General features: G+C 36.2%; 1 protein-coding gene across 5 annotated transcripts in view; it reads left to right on the forward strand.

The window, feature by feature from the left end:
* The window catches only part of LOC148820173 (KH domain-containing RNA-binding protein QKI), a 127,582-nt gene that overhangs the window by 28,294 nt on the left and 73,849 nt on the right, over positions 1-25,439 (forward strand). For all 5 annotated transcript variants that reach the window (XM_088933745.1, XM_088933743.1, XM_088933746.1 and 2 more), the window contains exons 2-3: positions 6,116-6,258; positions 24,891-25,007. In XM_088933745.1, coding sequence (XP_088789871.1) covers positions 6,116-6,258; positions 24,891-25,007 — 260 coding nt within the window. The remainder of the gene's footprint in view (positions 1-6,115; positions 6,259-24,890; positions 25,008-25,439) is intronic.

Raw genomic sequence — 25,439 nt, forward strand, 5'->3', positions numbered from 1 at the left:
ATGGTGAGATCAGTGTTCACCGTTCCGAGTATATGACATAAACATTGTGCAGGTAACACTTAAAGCTTGACGAGTAATTAACATGCCTTCTTCTCGTCATTCACATGAAAAAATGAAAAAAATAATTACTAACATAACATCATTTTCGTACACAGTGGGGGTTATAGCACACAATTTCAAAATAAGAAGCAATATTTTGCAAATGGTTATTTTGAAAAGTGCCATCTGCTCATCAAGTTGGCATCCCACATTTCTGTACTGAATGCAGATAATAGACCAGTATTTTTTTCATATATATTCCAATTCATAATTTTATTACAACCGCTCTTAGTGTTTTTTACTTTAACCTTGATTAGTTTTTTTTCAATCTAAAGATATACAGTAGATCATTTGTAATAAAGTTCATATCTATTCATTATGAAATGGCAGAAATTCCTCCAAATCAGTACAGTAGTTTAGAAAAGTAAAATCCTCTTTTGGAATTATGACTCATGATATTTTCAAGGCCTTACTCTTGTTTGTTACAAAAAGTATTCCATTACTTTTTTCTCAGTTCCACGCAAGATGTTTTTATTATTCTATCTGGCCTATGGGGTGGTATTACTTTTTCTAACCCTGTGATTTGCTTTTGAAATTACAGTAGGATTTTCTGTTGTGAATTGGGAGGCAGCGAAACGTTTCCAGAAATATGCCCTGATGTGATGGTGTGACTAAAACGGCGCTGATGACCTAATGAAGACAGTGCGTGTGCGTGTCAGGAGAGACAGAGGCCGGGGGGGCACAGCGTGTTTGTGTGTTGCAATGGGTGGTGGTGAGAAGAATGAGAAACTCCTGTCCTCTCTGCCTCTAATGACCTGTCTAAAAAGAGGAGAGTCAGCTGTTTAAAAATCTCCTCATGCTTATCAAATAAATCTGTTGTGTGCACGATTAGTATGGGGATAATGTGAGGGATGATTTATGTGGCGGGGTGGAAAGATCATTCCGAGGCCCAGCCCTGTTCAATGCTTTACTGTTTTACCAGTTTCCTGTGTTCCATCCTGGGGACCTGATAATGAGATCACCTGTAAAGGGCTCCTCTGATATACAGAAAGTCCAGAAAGGCAGCACCAGCCCCTGTGAGCTGTGTAACCTGCCATAATTTCGAGTGCAATGATTTCCAAATGTGTTTTTTCCCCAGTTGTTGTGATTGGCAGTAATTAAAATTCAGTTAAGGGGAGATAAAGGTTTAAACTTTTGAATTTGTTCAGTATATTCAACCAATATGTTTTGTAATTTATTGCTTTTTATTTTTTTGTTTTTTTCAGTGCCTGTCTAGGAATAGTTTTCCGCTTCGGAGTGTTATAAAACCGTTTTGTCACAGATGTGTTGTAGCTCAGGCGATTATCTTTTACCAATTAAAGCAAAAAGGTTACCGTCTTTGTACTTCCAAGTGCTTTTCAGGCTTTTTAAAGAGGCAGTCTTTAAAATGGATACCTAAAAAGAAAAATGTAAAAATGTAATTCAGAGTGCCAAAATAGTTTCTTCTTGGAAAAAGAATTTGGCAAATTGTGGAGGAAACAATTTTGCCGATAAGATTTGGCATTTTTAAGCCAATAAAATGTTAAATGAACGTTAATGGTAAGAAATATAGTACTCTGCCCATGGCATTGAATGCACTCAAATGTCAATTGAAAGCTCTTAGCAGGAGAAGAGCCTGTGGGTGTTCTCCTCCAGTCGCAGTTGACACAGGCTGTGCTGTAGTGTTCAGTGGCATAACTTGTGGGGATCTGTAGGCTAGCAACCCAAAGAAAATGATTGAATTCTCGGATCCGGAAAGCTGACAAATCACTAAAAGTGCTGTCCATTAATCACCTGTGTGACAGTTTAATCATCCTAAGACCTAGTCCTCAGCTGAACTCCTGGACACAACTATAATAAGAAAGAAAAAGAAATATGGAGAGTAATTTTTTATAAAAAGCTAGTTATCAGTTTATGGTAAAGCATTAAGGTGATGAAAATAATTTACCAAATCCTTCAAATCCTAAATTTTCAGGTATTTTGTATTCCACCTTATGGTACAAAAAAATGCTAAATGGGATTGTATAACTCACAATTACTGTATGTGTTGCTTATGAAGTCACCATGTCAGAAGTGAAACATACCAGCTAGTCTTTAAAATCAGTAAATACATTTAAAAAATCTTCAAAGGCGGACAGGAAGACTTAATACTTCATTAGTAAAATTTGTAATATTTTATATTCTATGGTAAATGTGCTGTTCATATCTTTGCCATAAACCTTTTTTTATCCATCCATCAATTTTTTCAGCTGCTTCATCAATTTTAGTTTCATGGGGAAGTCAGAGCTTATCCTGGCGAGCGGTGGGCACAAGGCAGGGAATACCTGGATTGGACACACACACACACCCACCAGTTTTCTCAGAAACCAATTAACCTACCAGTATTTTTTCAGACTGTGGAAGGAAACCAGAGCGCCCAGAGGAAACTTATGGTAATGCAGGGAGAACATACAAACTCGACATAGATAGCACCCCAGATCTGGAATTGAACCCAGGGCCCCAGCACTGCAAGCCAGTAATACTAACCAGTGTGCCACACTTCCACCCACCTGTGTTTACTTTTTAATTAAGTTTATGATTAAGGTTAGGCAGCCGTTTAAATTCTTGACAGCAGGCTTTGGAAGCAACAAAAGTATAACGGAAGAAACACTATTTTCATTATCTACATATTGCCTTAATGGAAAATTGTCATACATTGTATTAAACCTTAAGCTTTTAACAGCCTGTTAGATAATGGTTTTCAGTCTAGAGTGCCATATTAGAAAGGCCAAGGTGTTTTTGTGTTTTATGTAGAGGATGAAATAGACATAAAGGTAGGAAACCTTTCTGAAACCTGATCAAAGGCAGGATTTAAAATTTAAATGCGTGCTCATTTCTCTGTCGATTGTTGGCTTCATATAATGAACAGAGAAGATTAGGAATTCCTTCAGACAAAACGGTTGTGACCACATTCATTTTATAATTACGTATGTTCGCCAGGAGCGCTTTCTGGAAAAAGTACCACAGGGCAGGAGACTTCCTTTTTCACAAGGTTTTTGAAAACTGTTCTTGGGAAAAATACTTCTGTATGTTGTTGAGTTGCTGTCACAAGAGAGAGACCAGTGAAATGACTAAAAACAATGGAATAATAGTATAACTTAGAAGATAAAAAAAGAAGAGCGTATCATGTGTGGTCAGGAGGATGATGAGAATCTGCAGAAGGGAAACGGAAGAAACTAAAGAGGTGTTTAATTATTTTTCAAGGCTTCATTGCTTAGTTGCATCATTACAGTGCAGTGGTTTTGGGTGTTAAATGAAAATGAATGCCAGTGCTTAAACCTTTCTGTATTTCAGCCAGAGTGATTGAAATTACAAGATTGGAGCTTGAACATTTGCTATTAATTCACTACTTCACAGAGCAGGCCCCTTTAATGCTTCTACTTCAGTAAACCTAATGGGAATTAAAGGTTCCCATTAAACTTGAGGTTTAATTATGGTGTATATTTAGCCCAGACGGTGAGAGTTTTAAACATTGGTCGATCCTTCTGTGTCTTTAAATAGGTGATTGAGTGAAGTCCTTTAATATTGCTAGACGTGAGATTATTGCCACATGCGGCACACACACATACTGTAGCTTTTGTACCCAGATGAGCAAAGGATCAGTCTAGTAATCAGTTGTAAACTCACCTTGTTTTCACTGTCTTCCATCTCCCAGCCACTCCTCTCGCATATACTGTAGATCAAACATATTTCTGGTTCACCAGTGTGGTCTGACCTTGGCGTCGTTTCTGTGAGATTTAACCACATGGTGTTTTGTTTGCCAATCTCAGTTTTGGAAATGTGAAAAAATGTGATCGTATTCTCGGTTTATATTGCGTTTTGTGCTTAAATTCTGAACTAGTTTAATGTAAGCTATTACTCCGCCACTGAGGTGTCTGTTTCAATGAGGTGTGTGTGTGTTATCTTCCAGATGGGATTTTTTTCCCCCCAGTAGCTCATTTAAATGAATCTTAAATCATGATCTAATAAAAAGAGACTTGTGAACTAATCATATTATTGTTCATGAAAACCCACATGTACAAGTCCGTTTTTATTCACACATGTTGTAAACTCACACCGTTTACAGTATTTCATATAGTATCTTATGTCTGAAGTAATTAGTCCGTCCTATTGAACTGTAGACTGCGAGCCAGGGTGTCTCCTGTAGTTCAACTTCACTGTAATTAAACCATTTACCTCTCCAGTGTTTGCCCCTGTGAATTGCTGTGGAGAATTCATTTTTTAAAGTAATAGCATTATACAGTGCAGTGTAGCTGGGGACTTGGATATTTAAAGTCTTTTATGAAATATTAACTAAGTTGATGGTTTTAATTATCATTCCCACCTTATTAAAGCAGTCTCGTTCCTCCTCAGGGGAGGAATGCAGTTGATTTAAGAAATGGAAGTTATTACTCTTCTGTTAAATCAAAGATTAGATCACATGTAATTATAGTTATTATTACTCTCCAGTTTTTCAGTTTCCTGGTGTGACCTATGGGCAGTGGAGAGTCGCATAAAAAATGCAGTGTGTTGAAGGTCAGGTGAAATAGGTGCTGGTAAATATTGCATGGGTTTTATCATACACTTTAATGTTGTTCTGTTAGGAACTGCTTTAGTGCAGCTAGTGGAAAATCTTTGACACGCCTAGAAGTTCAAAATCTCTTCTATTAAGGTTATGTTGAGGTTATAGTTTTCATATAAATAAATAAACGTGCTGAATTCCTGTGAGAAGTTTATGGGGAGCACTTAACCTTTTATGGGCCATGCATGTTATACCATTTAGGAAGCCATTCAGTTGTATACAATGAGTTTGAAGGAATGTTATCTAATAAGCCCCTCTGGGAATCTTGTCAGACTGCTGTCGGCGATCATGACTTGTAGCCTTGTATCTGAATGGAGAAATCTCGTGCCCCAGTGCCACTTTGTCTGGACATGACATACAAAAGCAAATATAACACCTGTTCATTGACTTTGTGCCCTTGACTTACCTCACAGCTGGATGCCTAACTAGTAGAATAAGCTGCTAGCACTTGAGCAAACTGCTTCATCTATCATTCAGCTAAGCTTAGAATGCCTCTCAGGTACCCCAGTTGTTAAGGTTATAAGGTGAAATAATGTATTACAATTTATTTAGTTAGGCAGGAATACCTAATGTAAATAACAATGAAATCCATTATTTATCTGCACAGACTTCTCTTGCCAACATCTATCCTGTGCATAGAGCAGAGAGCAGTAGGGTGCTCAGCTGTGGAGGAAGGAGCCTCCTCAGCTGTGTGTGGTGGCTGCAAGGTGAATTCCTATGTTTTCCAGTGGTGACGGCTGATCCATCATTCTGCCTGGCTTGTCCTGGATGCTTCTAGCTGAAGGCAGCACCAGGACGCTTGAGAGAACGAGATAATAAGGGGAATGCATGTTGTGGAATGCATTCAGCTAAGCAAGAGAAACTAATCTCGCTTCGATAAATGGAAGTGTCTGTCTTTGATTGTATGTTTGCCTGCACAGGGGGGAACAGAACGTCAGTGGTGGCTTTTTGGAGTACAATGAAGGCATTGTAATTTCAGGATTATAGCTGAGTTATTTGTGTTTTTTGAAGAATGTTTTCGTCAAGATAAAGGCAACAGAGTAGGTTATTGTCTTGTCCTCAGGATGCAAACTGAGCTTATACCATAAACATTGCAAAGAAACCCTGCAGTTTGTAAAATTGTGCCAAATCCCTTAAATATTTGACATGTAAGTTTGTTGCTTGAGGAATTGGCTGAGTTCCAACCAAATTAATTGGATTGCCAAATATTAAGTGAAGGAACCTTTTGCTTGGCTTCGACATAATCACTACCTGTGACTTATAATGTTGGTCTGGGATGTGGTTACGTACACATGTTAAATGTAGGATCACATTTTATTGTTTTTGATATTCATAATGATAAATCAAGAAATAAGTATCCTCAGATTCCTTTTATTGATTTTTTTGTCAGATAGGAAACGTATCACATTTTATATTATGCAAGTTAGTAATATTGAGGTTTTTTCTCTTCTTTTTCAGAAATCAGCAGAGTACGAAAGGACATGTACAATGACACATTAAATGGCAGCACAGAGAAGAAGAGCTCAGAACTACCTGATGCTGTGGGGCCTATTGTACAATTGCAAGAAAAACTTTATGTGCCTGTAAAAGAATATCCTGATGTAAGTATCTTCCTTGCAAAATACCTTCTTTCTTAAAACCATTTCCTAATAAGATGGTGGTTGATCGCTACAGAAGCCTCAATTTGTTAGTTTTTAATTTTAAGGTTTTTTTTAAGTAGCTTAACTTAAACTTTTGCATGAACCTGTGCATCACTAAATCAGAAGTGGCTTGGAGCGGTTCCATTCTTACATCATCTTTAATTAGCCGTCAAAGTAAACACAATTTGTCACATGTCCCACAAAGGAAGAAAGACTGCTTTAACGTTCCCATGGCTGCTACACTGCTTTATTCCCTTTTTGATAAAAGAGGCCTTTGTGAGCTCATTTATTTCTAATGTTTCTGCAAACTGCCTGTTGGTCTTTGATCTTTGGATACACCTAGACCCCACAGGCGTGTGCGTAAGTGCAAGAGCAATGTATTCATTGCGAGACTTCAGGAAGAGTTGTTTTATCAGTTCAAAATGGGCTCCCTTTTTTAATTTACATAAAAATTGTTCACCTCAGGTTAGCGGCTCATGAAGGCAGTTGTTCTATTAAGACATGAAGTACAGAATAATAAGGATGATAATTCAGAATCGAGAGCTTCCTTATACTTCTGAGTGTGTTCCTTTGGAGAACCCTTTGCCAACCCAAATAGCAAGATTAATGTTAGAGAAGAGCATTTCCCAAAATATATGGATATACACATTTTCAGTGATTTCCTTTTATAGGCAGCATTATAGATACATGCGTTTGTCATTGTTGAAGTGTCTTTAGGAGTGTCTGCCTGCTTCTTTAATCTCTTTAATAATCAGCCCTGGCACATCTTTACTTAAGCCCTTTTACCCAGGGGAGCAAAGTGAGCTCAGAGCAGATTGATCCCAATTAACTCATTCCATTGCTATTGCTCCTCTGAAAGCAGCACTAATCAAGACATTTCACAAGGACGTAAACATTGATTAGGATTAGCCACTTGTGCTTTGCAAGAGGTTCCAAAGACATGGCGAGGGAGGATTTCTTCATGTAATGGGTGAGATAAACGTCATGTAAGACGGAAAAATCTTTTAGACCCACACAAATTAAATGGAATACACAACACAACATATATTTTGCACCAATGACCCTTTATGTCTGCAGAACAGAAAGACAGTTGTCAGTTTTAAAATACGTTAAACAGCTGCAGCATTGTGGATCTCTTTTAATTGGTGTTTACGGCTTTTACACAGTCATAAATTGTATTGGTTACTGATTTTAAAAAATGATTCCCTATCTATGTGTAAAAAAAGTGTTTTACAGATCCAAGCGTATGTTATTCATCACTAACAGTAAGACTTTTAAATTTGATTTGAATCAAATTTGAGACTTGAAAGAAGAATATGGAAACAAACTCCAAGCTTAAAGGAAATGTCTTACTCCAGGAGGGAATGTGGTCTTAATCCGTGGTTATATTACGAACAGGTAGCAAGTTGTTTTTTCGATTTTTAGATAAATGCAGTGCCCCAGAAGCAGCAGCAGGGCGGTATTGAGTAGTACTGGAGAGACAGTCGCTGCAGGGCTGTGGGAAGGAGACGGGCTTGAAGGTGGAGAGTTTCTCCCTTTCTCATTTGTGATGCAAAAAGGAGAAGGTTCACTTGAGGAGCTGAAGTCATTAAACATTTTGTATAGTACAAGCGGTTTTTTTATACCATGAGCATATTGCAATCTCCTCAGGGGTTTGAATGAGCTTTATATTCATTTCTGCTTGCCGTCATTATCTTGGAGGTTTTTTTTTCTGAATTAAAAAAATGTCAAAAACTCAGACTTTATTTTATGCTCCCTACCCTAGGATAAAGAGTTCCTTTTGGTCCCTTTTTTCAGCATGGCAGTTAGGATACTAAGCACCCTCGATGACAGTTGTTTTTTGATTACACTCAACCCTTGGTTTAGCGGAACTTCCCCCCCCCAACAGGCTTCGGATTTAATGGACAGAATCTGCAATGGAGATTTTTGTCTGTGAAAACAGAAACACTGGACTTTGCCCTCCATGATGGACAAAGTATAGAGCAATTGCTATAGGGGTAGGCGAATTACATATGATGGGTGTTGTTAGTGTTGTGTTTGCTTTAATGCTGTTTATTCAGTATATTTACAATACATGATATAAAAAGCTTGTTTTTATGGTAAAATGGCACATGAACAATAGACGCTGACTATATTTATTGTTCAGTAGTTGTTAACGTATATTATGATACAGATAATATACTGTAGATACAGTAGATTGTCCATACTGTGTTTTCTGGTTATTTATGTTTCTCATATAATAGTGTGTTTTGGTGCTGAAAAAACAATGATTTAATGAACATTCAACAATAATAGATGCCCTTTTCCCCACATTATTCTGTTAAACAGGAATTACTGTAATATTTAAATAGTTGGAATAAGTACTTTGAATCTAAGAAATGCTTAGATGCGTTATTGTGTTGTCTTGTGAGAAGTATTCTGTGTAATAGTGGCTTTCAAGATTGTTGTATTTGCGGAAATTCATATCTTTATCATTATGTTTCTATATATATAATTTCTTATACATCTTATCTTTATCTCTGTACTCTTCGCAGGGATGTAGTTCTGTGTAATGTAAGACTGTGAATGAAGTAGTGTTTACAGGCCTCACTAGTACTATTACCACAGCACATCAGATTTTAATAAGATTTCCTGTAAAATATTCTTGTTAATTAAACACTTTACTATCTTCACAATTCTTTTATTTGCCGAATACCATTATATCTCGGGGGGTATGTTTGTTTTTAATTTTAGAATAACTTAATTTTCTTATTTTTCGTGATATCCAGTGAAAATATAATTGTATCTAGTACAGATGTACAGTATTTGTTATACAATCTGGTTTGATATTAAGACAAATTAGGTGAAAACTCTCGGGTAACCCTTTTGTTAGGATTGATCTCCACTTTATCTGAAACATGTGTGTCAGCTGTGGATTCATCCTAGTTTTTCAGTGCATTTGCAAGCAAACTCATTAGGAGTTTGGAGCTTAATTCCATTTCAGACAGCACTTAATGAAGATGGATTCATTCATTAGATGACAATTTTAGCTACCACTGTTATTGTACACGGTATCAGGCAGCTAGACATATCTGCTTAAAATCCAGTTGCAGTTGTGAGTAGCACTTGAATAAGTTTGGATTCTGGATATCATTAATACTGGCGGTATGTTGTGAGCTCCGTGGCGCCTTATAGGAGAGTTGCTTTTAATTGGAGGAGTGTTGCCTCTGTCCCTGACACAATGACAGGTTTGTAAGCTCTGGACAGGTCTCGGGAGTTGCTGTTGCATGGCGAACTGGAACAAATCCTGGAATTGTCATGGTCACCCAACATTGATGGTGTCCAGGTAGTTGTGGACTTCTGCTTGGGCATTTTCATCTACTGTCAACTCATGAGGCCATCCAGACTCAAACCATCAACATCTGAGCTGTTGCTTTCCACCTGGTCAGAGTGAGTGCTTTCACTGGTTGAAGCCACTCAGAGCCCAGTAATTGTTTTGTAACTGAAACATTGTGTGTACAGCAAGGAAAACTAGTAACTATTTTAGTTTTGAAAGATGTTATTTCCCTTTAATATTCTAAATTTTCACTTGACATGCATAGCCATGAGTCTCATTCCCCTCCCTGGGGCTCCTTTTCAAATTAATCATCATCACAAGCATTTCTTCAGCAGAAAAAAACAGCGTAGCAAGAAGTAAAAATAACAGGTTACACTGAGGGCTTTTTCGCATTGGGTGCACTTGTAAATGTACTGAGTACAGTGTACTTGCCAAGTATACTCAGCACCTTCCAGGGGAAATGTCCTCAGATTGTTTCTCTTTCACATTGATCATGTACTGAGTACACTTGGAGTTGTACAGAGTACACTTCTGACTTTTCAAGTGCATGAGAACATTTGCCTTTCACACTATGTATCTGCAATAACACTGAGAACAGTACATTATTTACTCTTTTATTGTATTGCAGCAGTAATACATAGAAAGCTGAATGCAGAATATAAGTAACAATTGTGCACAACATCCTCTTTATATTGTAGGCGAGTATAAATCTTCTACAGTATATAATATTAAAAAAGACTAGAAGATATTATACAGCATAGCCAGCCATTGTTCTTTAATGAATGTGAGAGTTCAGCTTAAATCTGCATAAAAAGTAAAGGCAGAAATTAATCCAGAAATAGATGCAAAGAATTCAGAAGCTCATAAATAGGACCGTGCAGAGAACACCTCCCTCAGTTTGTCCAATGAGCTGTACTTGGAAACAAAATATCAAGCTGAATGGGGAGGGGAGTAAGAATTATTCATCCAAAAATGATTTCCTTTTGCATTGTGAAGTGCATTCATCATGAGCAGTTAGCACTCAGCACTCATGGATAGAGTGTGCTATACAGAGCATTGTTCGAGGACTTGCAGGTGAGCTTGCTGCAGGGCGGCTGCTACAGTATGTGCATTAGCAGCAATGCGGAAACCCCAGTTATACGAAGCACTGATAAGAGTCGGATGCAAACCTTCACTAACCCCAGCCTGTGGCATGGCAGTGACAAATGGTAGCTGAGAGGGATGGAGGTCATTGGCATAGAGTCTGTGCCTCCTTGTCAGATCATGCGAATATTACAAATGTCAAAAGCAACACAAGGAATAGAGCCCAGATTGAATTCCTTCAAGTATGGAACACATTTTGCTCTGTTCCCAATATATTTGTGTTTTGTATTTTGTAACGTACCAGGATCTTTGACCTAATAAGATAAAATCTGAAGATATGAGTGCCAAAATGAACTAATTGACAGGCCAATTCCACTGAACTTCACTTGCTGTCAAAAGCATTAAGCTACAAACAGAGGCTTGTCCAGTTCTGTAAGGGATGTGTTTTTAAGCCCAGATGTTGTGCGTTTTACCCCAGGGGTTTTGTTGTAATTGTAATGTTTAATCATTTTGGGGTTTTCTCCAGTAACAGTTGAATGTTTTATTTTTCTATGAATACTCAATCGCATCCAGCCCATGCATTTATCCACCTGTGACAAAAACAAAGGCTTAAGAGAAATCTAGAAATATTTAAGGGAATGATGTGAGGATAGCTGAATCTGTTAGTGTAAAATACATTTTTGTATTTCAGAAGGTTTTCAAACCGCAGTACGGACTTGGAACATATTTCTGCAAGCAACCAAAAATGTTTTCTGGATTATATAATAGTTAGGATTTAAGAAGTACAGTATTTATTAGCAACATTAAATTACTTTTTATATACCCTTTAAGGCTCTACTGTGCTGTGTTATTACATGGCCTTCATGGCAGATGACAATTTTTATAGTCTGTAATTTCTTTTAGAATTGGGAAGGTTGCTTTACTGTCTCCGAAAAGGTTGAGGAGGATTAAATGTCCATTTACAGTATGTCACAAGACTCCAGTTCTATTTCACTTGACTTCTTCACTCTTAGTTGTGAATGCAACTCTTTTGTCCCATCATCTGAGCATGACATATTTCACAGTAAAGAGGGGATTTAAATGCTGTACAATTCCTGGGAGGTTCTTCTTAATGAACGGCTTCCTCAGGCATTTTAAACCTTCTCAGAGTCTGAACCTCATTTTCTCAAGACCTTTATAAAATAAGGCATCAGAATTACTAGATCAGGGAGTATTTTCAAGTCCAGGAAAAAACATTGTTTTCTTCAATGCTGCAGTGTGAACATGTTACATTTAGTAACAAAGTATTTCCAGATGACAGAATATTATATTATTATTTTTTGTTGTTGTTGCTTTATTTGGTGTGTGGGGGAGGGATTTAAATCACAATACTGAACGAAATTCAGAGAATGTATTGCCAATAGCTTCCTTCAGGATCCTGATTAGCTAGTCAATTTGATAATTGCAAGAGGCCTGTTAGTACTGATTAATGCTAAACTATGGGCTCTTAAAGCTCTTTTGCGGCTCTTTCAGTAAATTCTAAGAGCTCCGCAATTATCTCATCCAAAGCTCTGTTGCCTCTCGAGGATTTGGGGAAGGAGAAGTAGGATCGGGGTTGGAAAGGCCATGAGCGATAAACAGCTTTTGCTTGTATTCTGGACTGTTTGCTTAAAAAGTGCTAATTAATCTAACTTGGTGATGAACTCAGGGATTACTTTTGGCGTCGGAGGTTTCTCAATAAACTGTCTTGTGTTTTATGCATTTCTAGGGCAGAACACTGCATAAATGGAATTAATTTGTTCTATCTGCTTGTACACTCTGTGTGCCCTTTGGTAGCCTGTTACCCCTGTTCCAGTTTAATGAGCCTCTTGTCTGGAGGGGAATAACAGTAAAGGAAAAAATTAGTACAATATTGCCTAATAGAAAGGATTTCTTTATGCATAAATTAGTTAATATCCATTTACAATATGCTAGTTTATTGTAGTTTGACGTAGTAGATTAACTGTACAACTTTAAGCGCCCATTAAGCAAAACTCCTTTATGTTTAAAATTTGGCATGATTTAAAATTTCATTTGTCACTTTTATTTAAGGTATTTAAAAAAATATTCAAGTTTTCAATTTGCATAGGTTTAATAAAGAGAGTAATGACTGATTACAGCTGTTCATATTAGTTTTGTTTCAGATTAAGTACTTGTTAATTACTTGTTGTCCATTAGCTAGTAATCATGACTGCTTATACTGTATATTTTGGATGCATTTTATATCAGCCTTAGGCAGTGCTCTGGTTTTAAGATGTAAAGATATCTGAAGATTTTGAGAGAAGCTGTGAAGTAACTATAAAACAAAACCATTAACAATCTAGAAAAGGTTTAAAAATAAATGCTTGAGAAAAGCCTTATATTCTGCTTGAACAGAGTTTTGTGACTGGAGCCAGCTGAACCACGTTACTGTATATGGTCTTATGAAGGGTTTTCATATGTTTTCCTACATATGAACAAGTCTCCACATCTACATTTTAAAATATTAAATTGGATGCATTTAAGTGCTGCTGTATATGTAATAGACTAGTTCGGTATTGTTATTATATGGTCAGGCACACTCATGAGTCTGTTTAAGTTCTTGTCTAATTGGGTTGATTGTATTTCATAAAATAGTCTTTTAGGTACAAACATGAATTAAGCATAGGTATAACAATTTTTGCAAATAAGGGTATATTTCAAAAGAGAGGTGTTTCATATCGGCAATTACAGGGAAAACTGTTTACTGAATACTGAAGAACTGCAGTGATAGTTCACACTATAAACTTTGCTTTGATTTGATTTTCTGAAGGTAAAAATATTTTAAAAGTTGAATGGAGGTGAAATATGTGTTGCAGTCTCAGTCCCTGTCCATGTGGTCGGCAGGATGATCTGCAGGAAAGAAAGCTGGCACAGTTTGCCACAGTAACTGAGACTTGCATGGCATGGTGTCCGCATGTCAGGGTTGACATGACCTTGCGCAAGTATAAAATAATACCTTCGTGGTGCCTTCTTGCACTGCACCAGACTCACGAGGAGCAAACAATTAATTCACAATACCGATCCACATACTGTATAAGCATGTTTTGTTCTCGCTAACAAAGGTGGGATTTATTTAAGAAGCATAATTTCCAGCAATGTTTAATTCCTGCCCTTTATAAAAAAGGAAATAAAGAGACTATCACTAAAATAATGCAGAAAACAATCCTCAAAGCTCCTCTCCAAAGCATGATAGAAGAACAACTAAAAAAGCAGATGGTACTTTCGGTAATAATGTTATCTTTAATTATATATATAATTGCAATAATAAGATTTGTAATAAGTGAAAGAAAAGATTTTCTGGTTGACTGACAAATGTGAAAGCCTTGCCACCTTGAATTCCAAATGAACATGCCCCTTGTCAGGCTCTGATTTGCCATGCTGTGGTGAAGGTCTGTGCTTGAGCTCAGGGGTTAATGAATGTTGTGATTTCTTTCCTTTGGCCTTAGCTCAGGCTGTTTGAAATGATTTCCTCTCCAAGTGTTGTGACATTGTTTTAATTGAATGAAGCTGCAGAACTGGCATGATAAATCAACAGAGAATGAATTTGTAATGAAATGCAAACGATATTAACTTAGAAATTGGTTGCAGTAGACAAAGCAGCTGGCTGTGATTAATTTTTTTTCATTTCCCTATGTAATCAGCATAAGAGTGAAGTGACCTTGGTTAGATATGGGAAATGCATGATAGTCATGCTTGTTCTAAGAGGTATTTTGGCAGATACATGAGAGCTGCTGCCTATGATGATGATATACGGTATTTTACAATAGTACATTTACATTAAAAAAACTAAAAAATAGTATGAAGCAGAAGCTAGGAACTGTGGATAATTCCTGTGCCGAAGAAGCTTAATGATCCTTAATTATACCAATGCTGAATGCTGAAGCAGCATTGCTATGATATAATGTTGTGACGCAATCAGTCCATTCCAGTCACTCTGTTGTAATTATTTAAAACTGAAAGCAACTAACTATTCATACAGACCTTTAAAGATCTTTAATGCAGTTTTCAAATATTAGATGTCTTGTACAGTATATCAGGGTGGGATTGTTTTAATGCCTAAAGCCCTAATTACAAAAAAAAGGTAATGGGTGTTCAGACCCCTGGAGGCAGTGGTGCCATTGCTATCACACATCAACCCAATAAAAACATAGAAAAATACTTTAATTTCCCTGTAATGGCTGCTGTTGGCTTTATATGCAGGACCTGTTTCTAAAAGTGGTTATTCTCATTAAATGTGTTAGCTGGGCTTTGTTCTCATATCCCAGTCTTTTGTCTTCCATGATAATGAAAACCAAAGGCATCCTGAGATGGAATTAGGACTGTGTGTTATTAAAATCCATGAAATAATTAATTTGCCTATTACCAGTACTTGCTCATTTATCTTCATAATAAGATCATTCTGAATAATTTAAAGTCCACCGCGCTTACATTTTAAACGACCATAATTAGATTTGGTCTGTGTTTTATTGCAGATGATGAAAAATATATTTAAGATCTATTGTGCAGATCGGATAAATAGTATGATTGCTTTTCAACCTGATATTAGGAATTGCGTGGTGTGCAAATGGTTTATACATTCTCTATTGATTTTCAAGACACTTTAGAGAACTAAAGCAGACTGTTTTCTTCTGTGCATAAATTCTAGAAAATTATTTTTCAATCTGTTTTCCTGTCTTTTAATTTTTCCCTTAGTTTTATCAGCAATTATCACTGTATCTCTGTAACAGAATATGAAATCTGGACTATTAGTGAAGAAGAAGTAAAAAACAAATTCTTTATTTGACATCACTGTATGTTTCTTCAATGAATGAGTGCTATACCTATACCATTTGCATCATATATAACTAGAAAAGAAAAAAATACTGTCTTAACTTTATTTAATGTGCAAAATTGAAAAAATAAAAATGTCTGTTTTCTCTAATTGTTTGTAGGAGTGTCAGTGTCATTTTTCTAATAACCAGAAATGTTCACATAAGAACATAAAGTCCTTTAGATATACTGGTCATGAGCTAGAGAAAGATTCTTTCTTTTGCTTTAATAATACATGATTCAATTATGAGTTTAGGCAGGATCTGGAATGATATGGCCTCTCAATGCCTATATTTGTCTTCAAAGATTTCTAAATTCCAAATAATAGAAAAGTCTCTCAAATATATTTGAAAGAAACTGTACAAGTTCTAATAAATGTCTAAGATAAATATGAAAAAGAATTTTAAAAGATTGAAGTTAAAAGGCCATTGGAAGATTGCGGAAGGGGCGGTTTACTGGTTACTTAGGAAAAATAACTTGCACACCATTTTCTGTTACTTTAAACAAGTAAAAAAAACTGCCTGTTTGTTTTTGTTCTGTAAATCAGAAAATTAATTTTGATGTCAATGTTTTTCATATTAAAGTCATTGCGTACTTAGTTACATAAATAATAAGATATTGCTAGACTTTCATTTATGAAGAAAACCAAGCCTTTCTTGATGTGGTCTGGGGTAAAGCTTTGTCTAAGTGTCTGTCTGTGTGTGTTCTTGTGCCTTTTAGTTTCAGCTCTAACTAATAGCGTTGTCAACATGTTGAGGAATGTTGACAGGCTGCAGCAGACAGGACACATGAGGCGTACACACACAGAGATAGGAATAAATGAGATCAGGGCTAAATATACTTGTGTGAGCTCTATACTGTTCTAGCAACTGCTTAAGCCCTGCTGTTTGATGGTGGGGGGCAGTGGCCTTAAAAAGGAAGAGAATGCATTGTGACCCTGAATAAAAAAAAAACAGCTGGTGGGCTTATCATTTCGGCCCGTGACAGATAAGGTCAAATGTTTTTGGAAGGACAAGGGCCAGGATCCAACAGACAATGCGTATTCCTGTCCTTAATGCAGCCACACTCACAGAGCAGCCTGACATTGGAATAGTGAGCAAGAAAAAAGAAGGCCAACTTGATTTTGCCCTATTTTAATTTTGCCAGTCATACAACAATATTGTAGTTTGAAACTACTTATAATTCTAGTCTTCAGTTTTTAGCTAAATGTGTGAACTTTCACTATAGACTAAAAAACAGGACAGAAAGAACAAAAAAATCCCTAGACCTGTTGTTGAGGTTTATTGAGTTCTGATTAAGCTGTGCATTATTGCTGAAATGTGAAGTACTGGCAAACACCGTAGAAGCAGCAAATGAAATGTAAAACGATTTTGATAAATTTTAAGACTAGTAAAACACCTGGCAGATCGTTTAATGTAGATAAGTACAGGGTTTTGCATGCAAGTAGCAAAAGCATTCTGAATGAAATTGGCAACACCAAGTCAGAAGAGGTTACTTATGAAAAATATTTAGGTTTTTATGTTAACACTTTCTAGATAAAGTGGGGAAGCAATTAAAACCAAATAAATTGTTAGGATAAATAGTTAAAAGTATGTAATTGAAACCAAGGAACATTGTTAAAATGGTATAATGCACTAGTCAAGTCTCTTTTATAATATTGTTTAATTTATGGTCACTACATCATAGAAAATATATTGCTTTTCTGAAATTAGTCCAGAGAAGAGCAACCAGATACATTCCAGGGCTTAAGGAAATATTATACACAGCAGGCTGAGGGAACTGAGCCTTTTCAGTCTTGATCAGAGAAGATTGCAAGGGGGCTTAATACAAGTTTTTTTAGAATCCTCAAGGGCATTTACAGTGTCAGCCCAGAGGACTTTTTCAGAATGAACAGTGAAACACGAACCAGAGGACACAAGTGGAAACTACATGGAAGTACAGGAGGCAGTTCTTCACCCTTAGGGTTGTGGGATTATGGAATAGGATACCCAGCCATGTTTATGAAGCTGTTATCCTGGCTTCTTTCAGGAAACATTTGGAAGAGACTCTTGGATCAGTTAACTACTACCAAATTGGTTAGATGGATTGAATGGCCCCTCGCGTTTGTAACTTTTCTTACGTTCTTACACGAGTCTGTCTACTAGTGACACTATTTGTGAGCAGGCTTAGTTTGAAAGGTGTTAGAGACTTAATTTACTCATGATTGTCATTTACTTGCTATTAATAGACTATAGGTTTTACTGTAGTAGTACAGGTGGGTAGCTGCGTCAGCATGCGTAGGCTGCAAAGGAACAAGTAATAGGTTTATTCCATGCTGAAAAAAAGAAGAAAGAGAACACAACGTTTCGGCCATGGAGCCTTCTTCAGGTGTGAGGCTCACACCTGAAGAAGGCTCCACGGCCGAAACATTGTGTTCTCTTTCTTCTTTTTTTCAGCATGGAATAAACCTATTACTTGTTCCTCTATAGGTTTTACTGTACTATTATTTCATTACAAGAACTGAATAAAATTACAAGAACTGAAAACATTATTTTAGCAGAAATCATGATTGTCTGTTACATATTTTACATATATAAAGACGAGCAGTTTTCGGGGGATCTGGTAATTTGCAGCTCTGCAACTCTAGAATTCTGGGATCAAATTAAATTATTTTATCCCTGCTAGTAATGTTTTTTTAAGTTATTTTAAGATACCCAGCATACTCCCTTCCTCCAGTTTTAAAGTGCTTTTACAATATTGAGGTACAAGGGTTGAGCTTTTTCTATTAATAATGTTCATGCAGCCAAATGTGCCCTTTTCAACTCTGCCAGGTGACAAATGATTTATGGACAGATGACAAATTGCTAAAACAAGTATGTGTTCTGTGTGTAAAAAGGAAACAATCCAATTTCAGCTGAAGCTCACTCACATCACATGCTTTCTAGAGGGTGAAATCTTGATTACATCCAGGTTAGCCAGTCCAGCTTTTGATTAATGAGATACATAGCATATTATCTCTCCTTATTTTAACACTGTTAGACCTTGCAGTAAACCTTTAATCAGTTTAAATAACTAAAAAGGCGTTGTGATGCTGTTTCAGACCTAGAGAAATATATATTTTGTCAATAGTTTTATGACTTGCAGTTTATATTTTTAAATTTTGGTTTTTGTAGTAAAATTCAGTAGTACCTTTTTTCTGTTAAGTTGTGAGATTTATAAAAACAACATTCTCCAATATTATATTTATTCACAGTATATTATGCCTTTTATTGTCTTTTGCTATTCATTAAATGTATTAATTATTAATGTGTTTTCTGTTCAAATGTTTTAATATATTCATTCTGGTATGAATGTGATCAAGTAAATACACTGTACACAGGTAGATTTCTGATATCAAGATAAGACTGGTTTTGTGTTCAATATATATGCATGTACATATGCTGAATTCAGATAGTACTAAGGCTTTATTTTTTCCAATTCATAAAACAGAATTGCACTGGAACTTGTTTGTCCTTCGACAGAAGCAAAATCAAATTTCCCAGCATTTGAGTGATATGTTAATATTACAGACTTTTTTTTTTAAAGAGGGTCTGTCATTTCTTCTATCAAAGTATTTCCACAACAGTTGTAGTCTTAATCTTGAGCAGTGCCTTTGAAGCTTAGATATATTACAGCAGGCTTTGAAAAGTATATCCACACCAGAACTATGTAAAGCCAATTTCTAATTCGGAAAAGCTGCTGAAATATCTGAGTGAGAGCAGTAACATCTTCTGCAAATGATTTTTTCTCTCTAGATATAAAGGGCATTTTACTATTTTTAAGTGACCCAAACATTTCTCAGTTCCTGAGCAGAATTGTTATTGTCACAGTATGCTAAACTGAGGAATGACAAGACACTGGGTGAATCTTCACCCAGCATTGATGCCTTGCTAAATGGTTTGTCTCTGGTTTGGTTGATTGAGCCAAGCATCAGTGTCTCTAAACACAGCTCTGAGTGGGAACTGACTGGTCCTGTCCTCATCTGAGACTTTGTCAGATCGTTATGGTCGAGACGCAGGTTTCTCTACTGTTCTGTAATTGGGTGGCTTAGGACAGTTAATTTCATTAACGTTTTTCAGAAAAAGCATGTGATGACTGGTGGGGAGCCCTGTAATTTTCTTTGTACTGAAAGTGGAATCAGCAGTATTCTTTGCTGTGTAGGTAAGAAAACCTAGTAGTTTTAGTACACAGATGCTGACAGGAGCCAATTTAAATATTAATTTATAAGGCAGTTATTCAGAAATGATTTTAAATAGCCCCCTGCCCTACAACTCGAAGATCTGTGCAACCAATGGTGTTACACCATTGATGTTATGGAAGTTAGGATGCCTTAGCTGAAATGAGGTTTTGGAAAAGTTGATATTTTTTGCAGAGTCTCCAGTTTTCAGTAGGAAGCAGTTGGGGGCTCTGTCTCTGTAATGAAGAGAGCAGCAGCACAAGGAGGCCACTTGTCCACATGTGGGGCTCCATGTAACTGTGAGGAGGAGAGGATGGCTGTGGGCGTTGGAACTAATTTTATTTTTCCAAGCTCAACCACTGCACAGTTAGTCAAAACGAAACCGCTCATTAAATATCCGCCTTTGCATTTTAGGATTATCCTGTCGGGTATTATGCAGCTGTACTAAAACAAAAGGTGGCTTTGTAAGGCCTCTGCACACAGTCACAGAAAGTTGTTGAGGTTCATTTTCATGTTGTTGATTTCAGTCGTGTTATGTGTTGAAATCTACAGGAATGCATTCCCTTCCTTGTAGTAATAATTAACTGCACACAGTCCTGAATTCTTGCACAACAGGAGCTGTTTGGTTTGGATAGAAAATTATATGAAAGATTTCATCAGTCTGTCATTCCAACTAGAAGCAGACCTACATGTAAAAAGGGCAGAGAGTTACTCAGCTTTCATAGTTTATTAGTAGGATGTTGTTGTATTGTTACTTTAAGATAAAGAGAGGCAGTTTTGTGCTGTCTTTGTTATACAGTATCTTTCATTTAACACGTTGTAAAATCTCTAGGAAGCTACCTGTGAAATTAAAGTATTTCACAATTAGAGAATTATTTAACTATAATGAAAGATATGCACATAAAATAACTGTTAGTAAACAGAGCTGAATCACTAAGAAATCAAAACTAGTCAAATTCTGATCTCTCTCTCCCCTGCATAGGTTATAAAGTTTCTTCATCCTGTATGTCACTGAGTCATATATCCTCATAGCAGAATATTTTTATTCCCATGCTTGTATTGAACACTTCTTCTTGTAGAAACTGTGCTTCAAAAATGATTTTTCTGCTTTGTTTACATGTATTATCTTTAATCTGTTGTGGCAGCACAATAAAAATGCCTAAACATTATTAAACTAAGTTTACATTATCCAAAATACTTTTTATACAAGTTTTTATCGGTTGCTGTTGCCTTTTGTTTTGATTTGTAGAAGAGATATTGGATTCCTGTTACTTTAGCTTCTAAAGCCAAGACAATTTAATTTAATCAGATAAAGCTTGATCACTATAAATTAAAAAGAGAAATGGAAAGAATGACAAGATAAAAGAGTCTCATCTTTTTTCTTTTCAGAATCAATTAGGAAGTTAATGTTTAATTTGGAAAAATTCCACCTCACGGCAATTCATGGAAGATGTGTTTTTTATTGCAATCGGAAAACTTTAATTTTTTCAATCTACATATGGAAGCCAATAAGTGCAAAGTGCGACTTTCATAATCAGTACGCTCTGTTACACACTTGAGGATTTTCTGCCTTTAGAGCAATACATTACATATGGCAAATCTTCTGCAAAATAAATTATCAGAAACTTTGATTAAATATCCTTTTAATCAGAATAAATTACACTTAGATTGTTTTAGGTTTACTGTTTTGAAGGCTGTAGTCTATACAGTTTGTTGTTTAGTGGCTTTAAAGGTGTTCCATACAGTTCTTCAAAGGTAATTGTGGCTTTGAGATACAAACTGACTTCAGACCCATGTGCTGACTTTTCCCTAGGGTAATTCTGTGGCAAAATAAAAGGATACTGTATGTTATTTAAATTAACAGACTAACAGAACCAGGTAAATGTTGACTGTAGCTCTCCAAAGACCCTCATATTCCCAATAAACATTATTACAGCTGTGCTTTGCAAGATCTTTACAGATGACGGAAGTATATTTTATAAAGTATTTTACCTGCATATGGCTGAAACTGCACAGTTTTTATTCTTTTGATGAAGTTAATTGCATTGGTTGTACACATAATTTTGTGCTTTTGTTTATTTAAAATATTTCACTTTTTTCTCAGATGAGGAAACTAACCAAGCTGGGCTGTGGTTTTGATGATAACAGGCAAAACCAATATAAAAGACAGTAGATATTTCATGCAAAAGCTACAGCATTTATTTTTAAACACAGGTGGTGTGTTTTAAGTACAAAGTGCAAATAAACACTGTTAAAAACAGAGTGGTCTCTTTGTGACCAGTAAGTGAGGCGATTTTCACAAGATCAGACAGGTTCTTTTCAACAGGTAAATTGAAGTGTGAAACAAAATGTTTTTTCCCTTAACCTGTAGCTTGAGGACAAGTAATGCCTCCCAACATTTTACAACAGCATCCTATGTCCTTCAATCAGCTTTCAGCTTCTTTCTCCTTGTATTTTTGTCATCAACAAGGAGTATGGCAAATAAGACATGCCAATTAAAAAAAAACAATACTTAAACAATTGACAGACCTTATCTTGTTGCCTTCACTCTAGAATAGGTGTTGAGCATTCCCTGATAGAGCTAGCTATTCTGAGCTATTTAAGTGAATTGTCAGAGAAGCTCATGATTAAGGTCTGAGATTACGCTAAGGTGAGGGGTCAAATTAAGTGTTTTCATTTGCTGTTTTTTGCTCTGTGATGGCGAGTACTTGAATTTCCCCCTTGGGGAACGTTTTTTAAAATGCTTTCCTGAATATTGTACACTTTTTGGGAATTAAAAGCATCAAGGATCTAGCCATTCTTGGTTTAATTGGATTTTTTCCTCACATCTTCAGGCAGCTGTGCTGAATTAAAATTTAGGTTAAAGATGTAAGATGTATACAGTAGCTGAATATTGCCTTTTCCCTTACTTTACCCCCTACATAACAGATGCAAAGCTTGTTTTAATATGTGAGCACATTATTTATTAGCATCTAGACTATGGGTACTGCAATGGTATTACCAATCCTTCATCACTTATGCACAATTTAAAAAAAGCAGTGAAACCCACTAAATGAATCTTGTTGGAATTTGTATTAGCTGCGTTCATACTGCCAGAAGTCAATAGAATGTACTACAAGGTACTTAAGTATTCCCCTTTAGATCCCGACTCTGGAAGAATTTCTCATTAACCGAGTGGAATTCTCTATGACAGAATCTTTTTTTAACTTGCAGAACTGCAGGACTATCTCTGAAATTAGCCTATGTCAGGTGTTTATAGTACAATTTTGAATGATCTCCGTTTTTTTTAAAACAGATATAAGAGAAAATGTTCTGAGTCTTCTGAATAGACAATTACTATTTGCAAAGGCTGAGCTGTGTAAATCTATTAATTAACAGTTTCTAGAATGAAGTATTTAAAAAATGTGACATTTTTCATTTTATTGCTGGGCATGCATTTCATGGTTTCACCACAGTGAAAGTAAAGTGTGCTTTGCAGTGCAGATAATTATTGTATCTGTTAGGATATTTATAAGCTCTCACATCTTTTCCTATTATTAATTTTTAAATATAGAAAATGCTAATTGCCTCTCCAACTTTGGTTTTTAGTTTAATCCTCAGGCAAAATGCATCATCAATGTTTGCCTGATGCAAATAAATAAAGGCTTCATGGAATATGTGTGAATGATCTCGGGGCCTCCTCGGATTGCAGAGCCATAAGGGATGTCTTAAGGCAATGCCAGAGGCAGGTCTGAGGGCCTTTTGATAGCCTCCCACTCGAGGGCTTCATGATCGAGCTGTTCCTTGTCAAATCAGCCAAGTTCCTGGAAAATCTCCACTGCAGGATTTTGATTTTGCTAATATTTTGTGAAGTGACAAGTTTGCGGGGGACCTTAAAATTGAAAAACGAAATCGGTTATCAGCTCCTGGGTGATTTTTGTATGTATTGCATCTAAAGTAGAAGTGATAGCCCTTTCAGATAGCTTAGGTGTGCTCATAAATTAACTGACTTTCTGCTCTGCTCCTGTCTACCTGCTTTATGGTCTGATTTAATGACCTCACAAAAAGGCTTCAGAATGAAAGCATGGAAATTGGCCCCATGTTTGAAGGGCTGCAGCTCTTTGTGGGACACATTAACAAACATATTCTTAATGATCATGAATTGACTTGATAATCCCTGTCCTTCAAAGTATAAGAACTGTTCAAATACGATTAAAATACATTATTGTTCATTTGAATGTATTGTACATTATGACAAACTAACCACTCAAAAGGACCTTTATTGTGACATCTTCATAAGGTTTTAAAGATAATCTAAAAGTTATTTTACTAAATGCTTAACCTGAGGCTTACCAATGTGAAAATGCTAAACAAATTAAAAAAAATACCCAAAATTGATATTTCAAATAAACATTGTTAGACTCTAAAAATGGCAAGTGGTAGTGGAAATAGCAGAGCAAGATTTCTCTATCAAATTAATAGAAGGCAAAAAGTGCCATATAAAATTACCTGAAAGCGAGACAAAAGTTTACAACATAGTTTCAGAAAGAGAAGTCAAATTGTCAACTGAGATGACAACAGTCGTGTCAGTTTTTTCTAGCACTGAAGACAGCTGGCTGTGAAGATCTTGATGGAAGGACTGCTACCAAGAAACCCATGTTAAGGCATCAGAATAAAATGAAAGCTGTTTGCAAAAAAAATCCAAAATTTAGCATTACAGTCATGGAATGAAGTATTATACTCTAATCAGTTCAAAATGAAAGCTTTTCAGTCAGTATATGATACCAGATAGGAGAAGAGCTATTGGATGTTAGAATGCAGAATATCTGTAGGTAACTAAAACAGCCAACCCCCAAAGCAAGCTGTTATCCTTAAAATAATCCTGTGTGCATAACATTTAAAATAAAGGATGTAGTTTGATATGAAATTAAGTATGAACAAAAAGTAACAAGATTACTAAAATGCAATGCTGCAGTGTCTAAAATACGAGATGTAATACATTTGAAAAAGGTTGAAGAAATTGATTGTAGTTTTTGATTGATTTTCTTTTTGTTTCAACTTCTTTTTTTTTAAAGCAAAGTGAACCACTGTTGCAAGCCAGTTACCCAGTACCCAGTAGCTGTGTTGTTTCTTGAACAGACTCTCTTATTAGTTTATTGTGCTTTTGTGCAGTTCAACTTCGTGGGACGAATCCTGGGACCCAGAGGATTAACAGCGAAGCAGCTGGAGGCAGAGACGGGGTGCAAAATCATGGTTCGAGGAAAGGGCTCAATGAGGGACAAAAAGAAGGTAGGAGATTTTTTTTTAATTCCACTAATTCAGCCTGCAATTCATACGTCGGCTAATTTCCGAATAGAAAAGAACATAAGGGTACTTAAAAGCATAAATGTATAATTTTGTCATGCTTTTTGTTTGGCCATTTGCTTGATGTGCAGTTAATACTAAGCAATTATTAAACTACAGCTTTTTAGTTTGGAAGTGTTTGCCGAAAGACCCTATTACATTTGTGCGTCAATTCCCTGTTATTTGTGACTGTGAATTGCTCTGTTGGGTTAGTGTTGTAAAAAAGAATGGAATGTTGCATTTTGCTAATGTCTCTTCTACTTTCAGCAAGGCCATAGGTTAGAATATCCTAATGATGTTGAAATCAAAATGATTTAACTGTGTGCAAACTCGTCGTCAACTGTATGGTGCTGTAGAGCTTGCTCAAGGACAAAGAAA

This window comes from Atractosteus spatula, chromosome 15 (genome assembly GCF_055471065.1).
Source record: "Atractosteus spatula isolate fAtrSpa1 chromosome 15, fAtrSpa1.hap1, whole genome shotgun sequence".
NCBI lineage: Eukaryota > Metazoa > Chordata > Actinopteri > Semionotiformes > Lepisosteidae > Atractosteus > Atractosteus spatula.